The sequence below is a fragment of the Silurus aristotelis genome (assembly GCF_946808225.1).
Source record: "Silurus aristotelis genome assembly, chromosome: 17".
NCBI lineage: Eukaryota > Metazoa > Chordata > Actinopteri > Siluriformes > Siluridae > Silurus > Silurus aristotelis.
In genome coordinates, this window is record NC_139590.1 from 8,471,156 (window position 1) to 8,486,950 (window position 15,795).

The window sequence follows — 15,795 nt, forward strand, 5'->3', positions numbered from 1 at the left end:
TAATGCATGACTTTAAACTCTCCTGAACAATTTCCACAGTGGACATCAGAGGTATGCATGCAAATGAAAAACACATAAATTTTATGCAGAATTTTGCGTAGTATTGTCCCAAATGTCCCTTTATTCATATATAATAATAAAAAAGTATATTTTTGTTTATGATGAATATGCTTTAGTAACTTCTACATCCATTATTTGGACAGATCCATCCATATTTTATGAACTACACTGATACTATATTTCATCAACTTTATTAAATTCTAATGGAAATACTCTTTTTTTGCACTTTTATATTATATTCATAATTCCTAGCACTTAGCATTCAATTAAGTGTATTCGCCTCAACAAAAATCGAAATATAATTTTTTATTAATCTATTCCGTGTTTCATGGTTTTATTTCGTTGAAACTATATGCACACATATACATACTATGATCAATACATATTAGAATTAGAATAGTATAATTATTAACAATCCCCAGCCTTGTAGCTCGAGGTCTATGACATCAACATAACTATCTTAAAATAGAACAGTCTATTATTATCCAATCAACTTAGTTCTTTAATAAATATATATATTCTTTTTACTTAAGATTTTGCCCTAATGTGTATAAAAAAACCCCACCATAATATTTCATAATACTGTATTCCTGAAAGCATATCTCCAAAGGAAAGATTTTCCCCAGATTTATATATAAAAATACACAATTGTTAATACGATTGTTTTATTAATTGAATTGGAATAGTTACATGAATTGCAACCCAAGATTAAATATATATAAAAAAAAAGGTATAAAGATGAGACAGAAATGTACATTCATAACTAGTCAAACCCACTAAAAAAAAACAAATACTCATGATCTCATTAACTGCAAAAACAATCATTCAGCATCTCCTTAGAAATGTACAGATATGATAATTGAAACAAATAATAATAATAATAAAAATTATAAAAAAAATTATTATATATATATATATATATATATATATATATATATATAGAGAGAGAGAGAGAGAGAGAGAGAGAGAGAGAGAGAGAGAGAGATACTGTATCTACTGTCAATGTAGAAACACATTAAAGGCATAATACTGTATTTAATCTTAAACACTGGCTGCATAGAACAAAGCATTTGTATAGAGCTTAAAAAAAAGAAGTAACTAAAGCCTATTAGCAAATGGCATTCATAAAATAAAATTAATATTAATTCTAACAATCACAAAAACTAAAGCAAAACAGTCTTTGAGGACAAAAAAATGTAATGCATAATCTGTTCAAAAGTGAGAAATTATTATATGGTGACAAAATAAAACAATTTGTAATAAAATCAATTTTCTAAAGCTTGTCTAGATGTTGGATTTGACACTGTAATTCCTGTTACTGTGGTTCAACACTATAAGTTGGTTCAGCAAGAAGTCATTTACGAGAAGGGGCACTCGTCATACACATCCACCCCCTGCTCCTCCTCAAATGTCACCTTGACATCATCCGAATCCAACTATTGCAGAAAAAAAATACAATATTTGCAGTCACAAAATAGATGATGATACAATGTGACTCAGTGATACAAGACAAAATTAGTAAAGTAGAAACAAGTCAAATAGACAATGTTAGGCGATTTATATTCAGAAGTTTTCTTAAATATGGTAAATATACTTTATTAACTCGTCCTGATCATGGCTTTTACAAACACATGTGAATTGTATTGTACAGTAGAATAACATTTTCTGTCTTTGCACTTAAAAGTATGTAAAGTGTAGACATAATATCTTTCTATGAGTCTGAATGAACAGTATACGACTTACACATTTCATCTCTGTGGTACTGTAGAGGCATCTGGACAAGAGAATGCGCAGAGGGACGGTAAGAATGAGAACGAACGGCAGGGCCAGTGAAGCTTTAGTGGATTTCACTGCCCACAAGGCGCCCAAACACACCAGCTGGATAATTGTGAAGAGGTTCATTCGCCAGGTTTTTACCTGAAAAGGAAAAAGAAAGGAAGCGTTGTCAAAAAACTATACATTTATAATAGGTGCATGGTTAATAAGTGTAAGGTTTATTACACAAACATTGGAATGCATTATAATAACAGTGAGCATTTGGCCTAGATTTAATCTTTGTCCCAAAATGACACGACATCATCATCTATATTATAAAGATATTTTGGAAAGAAGATATTAGAATACATTCTAACGAAACTCAACATGTTGTCTGGGACAGTAAGCATAGATAAAGCATAACAGACAATTTGATATGAACTAATTCATAATTAATACTTTTGCACATATGTATTTTATTCAGTAGCTAATAGGTTAAATTATGTTTAAAATAATGTTTTTTTATTATCTAGGCAGCTTTGACATTTTGCATCATAGTGATGCATTTCTGTATTGCACTTATGTACACAGTAATGTTCAAACGTTAACATTTTTAAACGTTACAGTCTATTCACAGAGATTTCTTTAAGCATTTGATAAACCTATTTGAAGAAAGAATAGAGGATTTTTTGCTGTGCAGCTTCTCAGTTTATGTGATAAACTGCACTTTTTCCAAGTTTGAAAGCAAGAAATAGGTGGCTATAAAGGATTCAGATTACGGTTTTTAAAAATAATAATAATAATAATAATAATACCTTGTAACATAGAAAACTCCATGTCATTACAAGTAATTAATTATTTAAAAATGACTGTTATATTACTATAATGTTAAGAGGAAAGAAAGTATTACTTAAATGGCTGACAGTTTGCAATTACATACGTATCATTTGTTCATAGCAAAAGCTTTAATAGAAAATAAGTAGCATTAAGATGTTATCATACTCTGGTGGCGTAGGGATGTGATGGGTGATACTTTTTAGGCACAACCAATAGCTGTACACGATCCCAGAGCTGAAGACCACTTAGAGAGGTAATACCCATGTAGAGAAAGATGCCAAACAGAGCTGACATGGGAATCAACTTCAGGATGGGCTCCATGAAGATAGATACACCTGACATAAAAGAAAGCCAAACACAGACTGTTATTTCAGACCAAGTATGAGTACATAGGTTTTGTTTTAGCCAATAGTTCGTTTTGCCAATTGTTAGTTCTCACATGATAACCCTGGAGAGCAAAGGAAAAGCTCCAATCTCCTAAATCTCTGGACTTAAAATAAAAATTAATTGCTCTCAGAAATAAAACATCACATTCCCCATAAAAGTTCCCCTGCATGCATATATTAAAGATTCTGTTTTAATGCAAAAAGATGTTTTATCAGATCCTTTTCTATTGAATCTTTAGGAAAATACAGCAGTATGTTTTCTTGATATTTGTAAAGCACATTTTACAACCTGCCTTGCGTTGATTGCTGTTAATAATAGTGAAATATTGCTGTCCAGATTGTTGTCATTCAGCATTGTATGCTTATAAGTGTGACAACATGCATTAGACTAACTTCACTTGATGTTGGCTGTATCAGATGCAAGATGTTGGTATCACAGCATTTGAGAAGGTGAATAGAAGGTAAATGATCCTGGTATTAGAAACAGCATTAAGGTATATAACGTATTTAGGAAAAACACACACACACACACACACACACACACACACACACACACACACACACACACACACACACACACACACACATTCACAATATGCAGCATCAATCCGGTACTCACCAACTAAAGCGGCTACTACAATCCCACTAAACCTCTGCTCCAGCACTTTACTGATTTCAGGTTTAGGGCCTTTGGACATGACGGTGAGGGCATTGGCATGGGAGACAGATCGCACCGTTGCAGCACTAAGCCAGGGGGCACCAAAAACAGAGGCAATTCCACCCATCGCCACTATCAGGAGCAAATCCAAATGGAAGCCAGAGCCCTTCACCATCTTCCTCTCTGGTTTGCTTACAATCAATCTGCAATTTGGGAAGATACATTTAATTCCAATGAATTATATTACAATGCAACAGGTTAAACATTATGATTTTTAAGCTATTAACCATGTGAACAAACAGAACGGTTCAAGATTCAGGTCCAAACAATTATTTATCCCAAGAGCTGGTCTAGATTCCACTTAGCATTTTGTTGTTTGTTTTAGAAAATCATCTGTAATCTTGTCTTCTACTTTAGATGCTTACTTTTTTAATTCTTCCAACTGACAGAGCAATATCCACTCACTAGTTAATTCTTCCTCTAATGCACAAAATCAATCTGGAAAGGAAATGGCCAACACATTCCTATTCCAACTCTGCTCCTGTATTACTTAAGCTACCTAAGTAACCTAAACTTATTAACCTTAATTTAAAGGGGGGGGGGGGGGTTTAAACAGGGGTTAACAGGGGTTAAACAGGGGCACAACAATGGAGTGAGAGTAGGTAATGTCTGTTGAATATGTAGTAGTAAACTCTTGGCAAAAGATGGCTGTGTTGAATGCTCTTTTGCCACTCCTAAATATTTTCTCTTCAAAGCGCTACTCACGTGGTGATCTGGGACTCGAGGAAGATGAGAATAAAAACCAGTAAAGCTGGAACGGCACTGCCAAACATTAGCCAAATGGGGAATGGTGACTTTTCTCCAATGGGGTTGATTAACCAAGATCGGGCGTCAGGTTTGGTCACACTCAGGCCCTTCGGGACCTTCAGTTTCTAAAGGGATTTGATAGAAAATTAACACAAGTCTTAGTACAGACATGACCACATTAGCGCAATTGTTTATCATCTTATGTTGAATAAAATAAATAAATAAAAGGTCCTTATATTTAATTACAGAGTGTAATTGTGTAATTTAAAAGTGTAATTATTCATATGAGAGTCATATGATATGAGATTCTGTGCTGTGCAAAACTCTTAGGAACTTGTAAAGACAATTACATGTTAACACTAAAGGCAAAAAAAAAATGGCAAAAAAATCTACTTTTTTTTTCACCTTAACCTTTTTCCCCAGAATCTAATCAGTTCCTCTGCTGGTTACAATGATCTTTTCATATAAATCCAACAAACATGCAACCATTCATACTTGAGGTATTAAGCTTACAAGAATCTCTGACACGCATGGTCAGACTGAAAGGTGCAGAGTAGATGGATGAACACACAGACAACAGAGTCTTCTAGAGGAATCCAAATATGTGAAGCAGATCAGTATTCTTTACAATAAAAAAGTGTATATTTTATAAAATATTGAAAAATTTTAACTTCTTATTGTAGTTTATTATTATTATTATTATTATTATTATATTATTATTATAATTATAATTATTATAGTTTATTATTATTATTATTATTATTATTATTATTATTATTATTATAATTATTATAGTTTATTATTATTATTATTATTATTATTATTTTTACATTATACGATCAACATTAAATCATTAAATGTTACTCTTTCGTAACCTCATGGGATTTGTGCACAATGCTGTATGTGTTTTTAATGAGTTTATTAACCATTAAATAGATTAAACATGACAAACATAATTGCTGAAACCACTAATGAATATTTATAATCTGCAGTAAAAACCTTCATTTCCTGATTTTACAATAATCTCTTTGAAAATATATTTTTCTGACCTGTGTGTAAACATCATTAATACTGTAGTCAATCCCAACCATGATGAAGAGGGCGATGGGCACACCAAAGTCTCCAATCATGCGGCGAATCTGGGAAAAGGCATTGACTCAGTGAAACAGAAATAATGCATTCCCTGACCAGCACAAATGCAGCATTTGTAAAAAAGTCTGTCATCACTACATTAACTCAGATCTATACTATCAGATCTATTTCTCTAAAGTGAATATTTAACTGAAAATTGCTGCCATTGCACTTTTGTAATTCATATATACACTATAAGTTTAAAAATTAACGCATACTTATGGTCATACGTACAGGGCCAGGGAGGAAGATGCTATTCTTGAATTGACGGAGAAAGTAAGCTATGAAGAAGCAGCCCAGCATCAGGCACATAGAGAGAAGGGCAGTGTTAGGGTACATGTCCTTAATGTTGTTGCCTGCTGTTATGTTGACACCTGCAGTTTTGCTAACCACACTTTTGGTGTCCCGTAATGATTTATTCTGTTCTTCGTAATTCAGTTTTAGAGGGTGAGCTTCAAAAATCTATAAAGAGAAATAGGATATAAGAGGAAAGAACATGTGACACTTGGTGATCATATTAAACAAATGTAAAACAAATGTAAAACATTGTTGCTATCAGAGAATAAACATTTATATGACATGCTAATTGTTGGCTGACAGCTACCATTTGCTATTATGTTAATATATTAGCTTTTTTAATATATTAGATTGGTTTCAAATGGTTGGAAAATCAACAATGTAACAATGTTTGAAAGATGTCAATTCATTACATTAAAAGTAACAAGACAGTCAGCATATGTTAATTAGTTAGAGTGTTTTCAGCTTTGAAGTTGCAAGTTCAAACAATTAGATAACCCTCTCTTTAGTTCCAGTGACAAAGAAATAGTATAAATGAAAGAAACAAGTTTTTCAAAGTTTTTTTTAAATATAGTTCTAAGTGTTTTTAATAGTTTTTGGCTGCTGATAGAAGTCACAGTTAGATTTATCTCTCTCATTGACAAAACATTTCTGAAATAAAATTCACTGCACACCATTTGATCTTCATATTTACCTTGAAAAGCTTGTAAAAAGTTTCATAAATGAAAATGAGCGAGATGAGGATGGAGAAGATCTCTTGGGTAAAACGAGAGATGAAGCGAACGAGAAAACTAGCCTCTGCCGCTACCACAATCAACACAATGAGGATCAGCCACATTCCCACCCATACACGTCCCACAATGTACTCGTAGCCCTGCGATTGACAGAACTGACGGACAAACAAACAAAAAGAGGAAAACATTTTATAGATTCACTTTATCCATTCTTGAAACCACATTTAGGCACAATAATTAACTTTTTTATTTCAATAAATGTATAATTATATTTCAGTTGTTAAGTGGGGCAGCCCTACTTGATAGAATGCTTCTTCAAACACCAGGAGTGGCCCACTGAATCCGATGACCAGCACAGGCTGGGCAGCCAATAGGCAGAAAATTATTCCCTGTATGCTGGTGGAAATCAACAGCTCTGACACCCCCATCCATCTATCTGTCTTGTCCGCTAAAAACAATAGAGACAGTAGTGAGAAATAGTCGAAATTCAGGAACAGATCCAAAATGGATAAGACTTACAGAAGAAAATGGTGCTTACCCAAAAGTCCCCCAAAAGTGATAGCAGGAGAAAGGGCAGCAAAGTAGATAAAGATGATGGCAGAAAACACCTGAGGATTTAGAGCATCAATAAAGTCACTCAGGTAATAGGGGTAACGACGCTTGATGTCCTTGACCATTCCACCAAAGGGATATCCAGTTCGAGCCAATGGATCGTCCTGTGGATGCTCAGCCTCTGCACATGTGTGTACATAAGAGTGACTTAAAAACATAAAGTTGAACTTGCTCAAGAAAATGCTCGCTTGTGTTTTTTTTTTTTTTAATCTTGACATTAAATTAAACTGTATATACAGTGGGTACGGAAAGTATTCAGACCCCCTTAAATTTTTCACTTTTTGTTATATTGCAGCCATTTGCTAAAATCATTTGAGTTCATTCTTCTTCCTCATGAATGTACACACAGCTCCCCATACTGACAGAAAAACACAGAATTGTTGACCTTTTTGCAGATTTATTAAAAAAGAAAAACTGAAATATCACATGGTCCTAAGTATTCAGACCCTTTGCTGTGACACTCATATATTTAACTCAGGTGCTCTCCATTTCTTCTGATCATCCTTGAGATGGTTCTACACCTTCATTTGAGTCCAGAAATTTTTGATTATACTGATTGGACTTGATTAGGAAAGCCACACACCTGTTTATATAAGACCTTACAGATCACAATGCATGTCAGAGCAAATGAGAATCATTAAGGTCAAAGGAACTGCCTGAAGAGCTCAGAGACAGAATTGTGGCAAGGCACAGATCTGGCCAAGGTTCCAAAAAATTTTTTGCTGCACTTAAGGTTCCTAAGAGCACAGTGGCCTCCATAATCCTCAAATGGAAGACGTTTGGGACGACCAGAACCATTCCTAGAGCTGGCCGACCGGCCAAACTGAGCTATCGGGGGAGAAGAGCCTTGGTGAGAGAGGTAAAGAAGAACCCAAAGATCACTGTGGCTGAGCTCCAGAGATGCAGTCGGGAGATGGGAGAAAGTTGTAGAAAGTCAACCATCACTGCAGCCCTTCACCAGTGGGGCTTTATAGCTGAGTGGCCCGACGGAAGCCTCTCCTCAGTGCAGGACACATGAAAACCCACATGGAGTTCTTCAAGATGGTGAGAAATAAGATTCTCTGGTCTGATGAGACCAAGATAGAACTTTTTGGCCTTAATTCTAAGCGGTATGTGTGGAAAAAACCAGGCACTGCTCATCACCTGTCCAGTACAGTCTCAACAATGAAGCATGGTGGTGGCAGCATCATGCTGTGGGGGTGTTTTTCAGCTGCAGGGACAGGACGACTGGTTGCAATCAAGGGAAAGATGAATGCGGCCAAGCACAGGGATATCCTGGACGAAAACCTTCTCCAGAGTGCTTTGGACCTCAGACTGGGCTGAAGGTTTACCTTCCAACAAGACAATGACCCTAAGCACACAGCTAAAATAACGAAGGAGTGGCTTCACAACAACTCCGTGACTGTTCTTGAATGGCCCAGCCAGAGCAATGACTTAAACCCAATTGAGCATCTCTGGAGAGACCTAAAAATAGCTGTCCACCAACATTTACCATCCAACCTGACAGAACTGGAGAGGATCTGCAAGGAGGAATGGCAGAGGATCCCTGAATCCAGGTGTGAAAAACTTGTTGCATCTTTCCCAAAAAGACTCCTGGCTGTATTAGATCAAAAGGGGGCTTCTACTAAATACTGAGCAAAGGGTCTGAATACTTAGGACCATGTGATATTTCAGTTTTTCTTTTTTAATAAATCTGCAACAGTGTCAACAATTCTGTGTTTTTCTGTCAATATAGGGTGCTATGTGTACATTCATGAGGAAAAGAAATGAACTTAAATGATTTTAGCAAATGGCTGCAAAATAAAAAAGAGTGAAAAATTTAAGGGGGTCTGAATACTTTCCGTACCCACTGTATATATATATATATATATATATATATATATATATATATATATATATATATATATATATATATATATATATATACACACACACACACACACACACACACACACACACACACACACACACACACACACACACACACACACACTGAGCTAATAATAATAGCCACTAGTGAAACCTCACCATTTTGTTTGGGTCCAAGTTGGATTCGGGTGTCAAAGGGCCGGACTCTGTCATGCAACATCTTCTTTTGGAAACGGATAATTGGCTGGAGCATGGTCTCGCTCTGGATCTCAGTGGGTGGGATCACAACGCTGGAGTCCATAAAGTCAGCAATGGCATTGGTCAGCTCTCTTTCACTTTCAGCAAGATAGGCCTCCAAGCTGAAGACCTTTTGGTTGAGAAACAGACAGATGGGGAGAAAAAAGTTAAAAAACAAGTAAATAAAATTCTCATACATAAGCAGAATTAATTCCAATTTGGCCCCAATCATTCAAAACTCTTTGTTCTTTACTTCATGCAGCACTCACAATGAAAAAAAAATTACCTATGTTTGACCAACATATTTTTATGAAATCCACCTATGGATCTTCCTTCCCCAAACAGAACTTTTTAGTAGAGTGGCTTCTTCATGCTTACTAAGTTTTAAATAATAATGTTTTTTAGCCACTTCCTTTCTTACCCAGTCGGCCAGGAGTGTACCCATGGCTCGTCCGCTCTCGTGGAAATCTACGCCGCTTTCGGTAGGTCCTACCAGGACAAATACAAAACGCACAGGCACAGAAGCCTCCATAATCCCGTCTATCATCACGGAATCTTGGAGTCGGACAAATGCCACGACAGGCTTCTGTAAAGACTCCACAGCACCTACACACAAGTCAGAAAGTGAGATTCCATATGCAAAAAATAAATAAATAAATAAATAAATAAATAAATATATATATATATATATATATATATATATATATATATATATATATATATATATATATATATATATATATATATATATATATATATATATATATATATTGAAATGTGTCAATTTATTATCCTTACCTGATAACACAATAGATGCCTCTACATTATCGGAGGTGTCTCTCTGATTGAAAAGAAATGAGAGCAAAATCAGTAAAAGCCTGACTGATACAGGTTATTGTTAGAAGCTACATGCTTCGAATAAAGGTTCCTCAAGGGCTCTTTGTAGGTTTAACAGTTGTAACGTTTGTTAATTGGGTTCTCTGAAACATGTAGTCTAATATAGAAAAAAGATTTCATATAGTATAGGTTTAACTGTAGGTTTAGATTAACTATAATTTTTATTTAACTTAATTAATTCCTAGATGCATTCCTAGATTTGTTGTACATTGTGTGTTTATTGTAGGTATTAAAGACACAAATGGTAATGCATAAAAAAATTGTATAACAGATCAATACCTAATGGTTGTATCAATACACACTAGCTCCTGTACAAATGCTCATTTATGCAGTTATTCAATCAGTCAGTCATATGCCAGCAGCACAATGCGTAAATCATGCAGATACAGGTCAAGATTCAGTTAACATCAAATATCAGAATGGGGAAAATTTTATGTTTGTGACTTTAACCACGCTATGGTTGTTGGCATCAAATAGGTTGTTTGAGAATTTCAGAAATTGTTGGTCTCCTGGGATTTTCACATACAAGTCTGTACAGCTTACACAGCTTTATTGATCTTCTTCTTCTTTTGGCTTCTCCCATTAGGGGTCACCACAGCGATTCATCTGTCTCCATAACCCCCTGTCCTCTACATCTGCCTCTTTCAAACCAACTACCTGCATGTCTTCCCTCACCACATCCATTATCCTCCTCCTTGGCCTTCCTCTTTTCGTCCTTCCTGGCAGCTCCATCCTCAGCATTCTTCTACCAATATACCCCATGTCCCTAAAAAACGTCCTACTTGCGCTGTCCCTCTAAAAAAACTCATTTCTAATCCTAGAAAATCCCTTGTTGATAAGAGAGGTAAAAGGAAAATGGTTAGATTGATTTCAACTGCCAAAAAAAAGATATAATAGCTCAAATAGTCAATCTTCAATCAAACCTTACAGTGAATGGGCTACAACAGCCTAGTACTGTTCCAGTCCATTCCAGTCAGCCAAGAACAATCTGAGGTTATACATAAACGGTCCAATTCGGGTGTGTTTGTGCCCATAATAAACTCAGATTATTGTTCTTGGCTGACAGGAGTTTCCATTGTCAGTTTTTGCTGTTGTATTCCATCCACCTTCAAATTCTGATGTCTGGCGCATTCTAAGATGCTTTTTGGCTCACTGCAGTTGGAAAGAGTGCTTTTGTTACAATTGATTTCCTGTCAGCAACATCCAATCTGTTTATTTTTTTCTGATCACTCTCATTAGCAAAGAGTTTCAGCCTAAAAAAGATGCTAGAGACAGCTAGAGACTGGTGTGTGTACAAAATCAGCCATTTCTAAAATACTCAAACCAGCCTATCTGGCACCAACAACCCTGCCACAGTTAAGGTGACAAAGATTGCACATTTCCCCCAAGGTAGTGTTTGATATAAGCATTAAAATGAGGTCCTATCAGTTCTTTGGATGAATCAAGGCACTAACTTTGAATGTAAATTTTCTAAAGGGAACAGCTTCTATTGTAGGTGTCTAGATAAAAAATTTTTAAAGCCTTGAATGAAAATGTCACATTTTTTTAAGTCGAGTTAGGTAAATAGTTGGAGCATTTAGGTGTATGTATATACTAATTAACAGACAATTGGTTCCCAAATAAAAAGTGCTACCTGTTTGGTGACAGAGAAGGTCTGCATCTCGATGCCTGCTGAGGTAACGTGAGGGCCTTCAGTCTGACTGTTAACCACCAAAAAAGTAAAAGTTAGTAGGATAGTTATCAAGGGTGCAATGAAATGGAGTTTATCTATCTGGTTGAGGTTTACCTGCAACTCAAAATAAATGTCAAGTGGTCTTTGGCCTATGGACCAGACCTCATACATACTAAACTAGCACTTTGTGGTTACCTTCATGTGTTTATATGTTTTACCTGCGCTTCTCCAACAGTGCTTTCAGCAAGGTCTCGCGATCTGAGGCCCGAATCTCATTCTTTTCCAGAAGTTCATCTACGATTTTCTCAGCAATGAGTGTAAAGTCATTTGTTTCCACATCTAACAGCACAGCCGCTGCAGATATCCAAACAATGTTAGTTAAATGAAGACAAAAAAATAAGGAAATTCTACAAGCTTTTTAAAAGGTTTTGTGGCATTTTAAGCTATTTTAGGGTGCTAGTTAGAATTTTATATATTTTTTTATTTGTCAATTTTTTTTTTTAATGTGGATGTTTGAAAACCTAATGGCTTTATGCAAAACTACATGCAAAGTGATGAGAATAGCAATATTTCGCTTTACCTGTGCTCATGATTTTGCGGAGCTGAATAAGGCTTCTGAAAGTGAGGCAGGAAATGTGTGATGACCCCCATTTTCCAGTAGTTTGGTTGAATGTTTCTTCATACCCCACCCAGCGACCGGTCTCTTGCCAATTTCCCCCCAACAGCTCGTTCAACTCCACATATGACTGATACACACAGAAACATATTGAATCACATGATGGAACTGCAGTTGTGGGGTTTGAGTGGAATGAGGTGATGTGGACTAGGCATGTGTATTTACCTGAGCATCACCTCTGGTGGTGGCATTGGTGTTAGTGTTCCAGGCAGCTTTATCACAATACATAAAAAAACCATCATTATAATAATGTTAAGACTCACAAGGTGGATATTATTGTGATGTAATCTTGAAGAGACATTGCTAGTAATCTGCATGCCTTTAAGTTTTACGAGTGTGGTAAAAATTTAATTTATTCACGATATTCAAGAATATACTTTGGCTACATACAAGATGCAATTTTGTTTTAATATAAGACAAACTCTTCTGTACTGCACGTTGTGTACTATACTGCAATTTAAACTTCCACTTCGTAGTATCATGAGATGGTATTGAAGTATTGAATGAGGCCAAAATAGTCCCTAATACTGAAGCAAGGTAAACATCAAAATAGTCAGCAAAAAATGAATAAATAAATACATATTGTCATACCATAGGCATTGTTGTGAAACCTCTAATATTGTATACCTTTCTAAAACCTATTTTTATTAACTTGCAGTAAGCATAGAAATGTGTGCGTGAGTATAAGTGTATTTATATGTTTTTTAGTTACCATCTGGGTGTGCACTGATGATGTAACTCTCAGGGGGTTGCCCCTCCTGCAGCTCCTGTCGCTTCTGCTCCAAGTCATAACTCCTTGTATGTTCAGGAAGAGTCCTACAGGGGGCGAAAGAGAGCCAAGACTGAAGAAATTAGACTCCTGACCCACTGCACAACATTTCAGTATCACCCTTTGGTCTCACCAGAGCTTACGTATGATAGGCCAGGCTGCGCTCTGTCCTCTTTTTTATCATCCTAAAACATGAACAGTAATGTTTACTCTCTAATCAGTGAGTTTAGAGCTAAGCCAGACCAGGGTTTCTAGAGGTTTTTGGGCTGTTTTTCTTTCTTTTTTTTTTTTTTTTTTATGGATCCTGGTGCAACCATACATTAATGATTTGTTGAGTACATAGGATTTGTAGAACATAAAAAACGCAAAGACCCATGAAATACTGAGGTCTTTGACATTACGTACTTATTTGAACAGAATGCAAGTCTGTTTCTTATCAACAGAGGGCGCTGTTTGCTTACATAGCGGTTGTCAGAATGTGACAGTTATTGTTTGATTAATCATTTAGATAAATATATTATATACTTATCTTATACAGCTTGACAAATATTATTATTACTAATAAGCTGAAATTTTAAATAACTTTTAGTTTAATGAAATTACAATAAATCAGTTTGGAAAGAAACAGCTTTAACAGAAGTTTGATATTGAAATACAATAAATGGTATACATGTGTGCATCGTATGTACAAAGCTTTTACTTATATATGATAATTCATGAAATCTTTGTCATGGTTTCTTCCTGTTCCATTGTGTGCAAAGAAGATAAACTGTTATAGAACCAACTGTATTAATAAACAATGGCCTTTATTAAGACTTATGAATTTAATTGCAACATTTGCTACAATTGTTATTTTCTTTATTTTGTGTAGCTACTTGTTTTAGTATGTAATTTTTTACTATTTTATTTGTAGGTTTTATATGCTATTTTATTTCTTACATCTAATTCCACGTACAGCACTTTGGCCCATGAGAATGGACTTCCGAAAATAGTTATTTGCGCACGTGTGTGTGTGTGTGTGTGTGTGTGTGTGTGTGTGTGTGTGTGTGTGTGTGTGTGTGTGTGTGTGTGTGTTTGTGTGTGTTTGTTCTCTGTCTCTATGGGTGACACTTACATGCTGAATGGTGATGCTGGTGGTGAATCAGCATCCTCATAGGACATATCATTGTCCTGGAAGAAGACAGAAGCGAGACATGACATGTGTTTCAACAAAATCAAACAGGAACCATTTTTTTCATGGAAGGACATTAAGTACTAATGCTTTGCTTACCCCTGCAAAATTTAGAACAGCGTCCATCAGTAGGGTCTGTGCTCTGCCTTTTGTGTGTTGTTTCCCCCAAACTCAGAAAATGTTACACAGAACCTGTTCATACACATATACATATACAAAATATGAGATTTTATCAAATCAGGCTGACACACCCAGCTGTTTCAATAACATACTGCTATGATCTATTGAATATTTATCAAGACCAGATTATTTATTTTTGGAGCACTTTTCCACACCAGATAAACAAAATTTTGCATTATAAGATAAACACAAGACAATTCCAATTCGTTACATGGGCTTGTCAGTACACTTTCTTATCAGTGTTTAACCCTTTTCTGTAAAATGACCCCACCTCTTTCATAGACTCTGTGTCATGCCTGCTTTTGTAGACTCGCCTGAAAGCCAGATCATGGTCCCTCAGCTGCCTTGCCCTGCCTTAACTGACTCCATAAAGAGTCAATGAAGCTGGTGTGTCAGGTGCGTCAAAGTGTGCATTACAAAACTTGACACTATGTAAAATATTGAATCATTCGAATCTGAGCTGAGACGTTCTATGTTAGACTAGTGTTTCTTTCGAGATGACATCTTACATGGACAGGGAGATTTCTCTCAGTAGAATATGCTCTTGTCTGATAAGCCCTGCTATCAGTAGTCACCAGTCAGCTACATGCAAACCATTTTTACCCTTTAAATTGACTCACTACAGAAGTAGTTAATCAACCATCAGACTATAAACTGATGTAGTAGTATTCACTAATATAGATGCTAACTATGGGTGCAAAACCATTTAACTTAATGTGGCACATTTTAAATATAGTAAACAGATTTTTTAAAAATAATACAGTAAATAAATGTCTGTTTTTTTTTTTTTTTTTTTTTTTTATGTCAAGTGCCAGTTTTAAATTCATTTGATTGGGTGAATTACACACTTATACACTAATTGTACCACATCCTATTTTGCTACACTGGTAACCTCAAGCTTACTCTATACCTGTATTATATAGCAGAATTCCAAATGTGTACTATAACTTGCCATTCCATATATAAATGGGATTTTATAGAAGCATTTCAGCAACACACACTTACACACACACACACACACACACACACACACACACACACACACAC

At 35.5% G+C, this 15,795-nt stretch overlaps 1 protein-coding gene across 1 annotated transcript in view; it reads right to left on the reverse strand.

Annotated features, from left to right (window-relative positions):
* Window positions 1-708: 708 nt before the first annotated feature.
* The window catches only part of slc4a1a (solute carrier family 4 member 1a (Diego blood group)), a 17,211-nt gene continuing 2,124 nt past the window's right edge, over window positions 709-15,795 (reverse strand). The window contains exons 2-21 of the mRNA XM_083567331.1: window positions 14,668-14,760; window positions 14,512-14,567; window positions 13,341-13,444; window positions 12,794-12,840; window positions 12,533-12,698; window positions 12,171-12,306; window positions 11,914-11,980; window positions 10,182-10,224; window positions 9,805-9,989; window positions 9,306-9,513; window positions 7,204-7,398; window positions 6,965-7,113; window positions 6,626-6,820; window positions 5,869-6,096; window positions 5,553-5,642; window positions 4,462-4,628; window positions 3,658-3,899; window positions 2,818-2,987; window positions 1,804-1,977; window positions 709-1,496 (exon numbers count right to left, since the gene is read on the reverse strand). Coding sequence (XP_083423457.1) covers window positions 1,419-1,496; window positions 1,804-1,977; window positions 2,818-2,987; window positions 3,658-3,899; window positions 4,462-4,628; window positions 5,553-5,642; window positions 5,869-6,096; window positions 6,626-6,820; window positions 6,965-7,113; window positions 7,204-7,398; window positions 9,306-9,513; window positions 9,805-9,989; window positions 10,182-10,224; window positions 11,914-11,980; window positions 12,171-12,306; window positions 12,533-12,698; window positions 12,794-12,840; window positions 13,341-13,444; window positions 14,512-14,567; window positions 14,668-14,694 — 2,727 coding nt within the window. The 5' untranslated portion in view covers window positions 14,695-14,760 and the 3' untranslated portion in view covers window positions 709-1,418. The remainder of the gene's footprint in view (window positions 1,497-1,803; window positions 1,978-2,817; window positions 2,988-3,657; window positions 3,900-4,461; window positions 4,629-5,552; window positions 5,643-5,868; window positions 6,097-6,625; window positions 6,821-6,964; window positions 7,114-7,203; window positions 7,399-9,305; window positions 9,514-9,804; window positions 9,990-10,181; window positions 10,225-11,913; window positions 11,981-12,170; window positions 12,307-12,532; window positions 12,699-12,793; window positions 12,841-13,340; window positions 13,445-14,511; window positions 14,568-14,667; window positions 14,761-15,795) is intronic.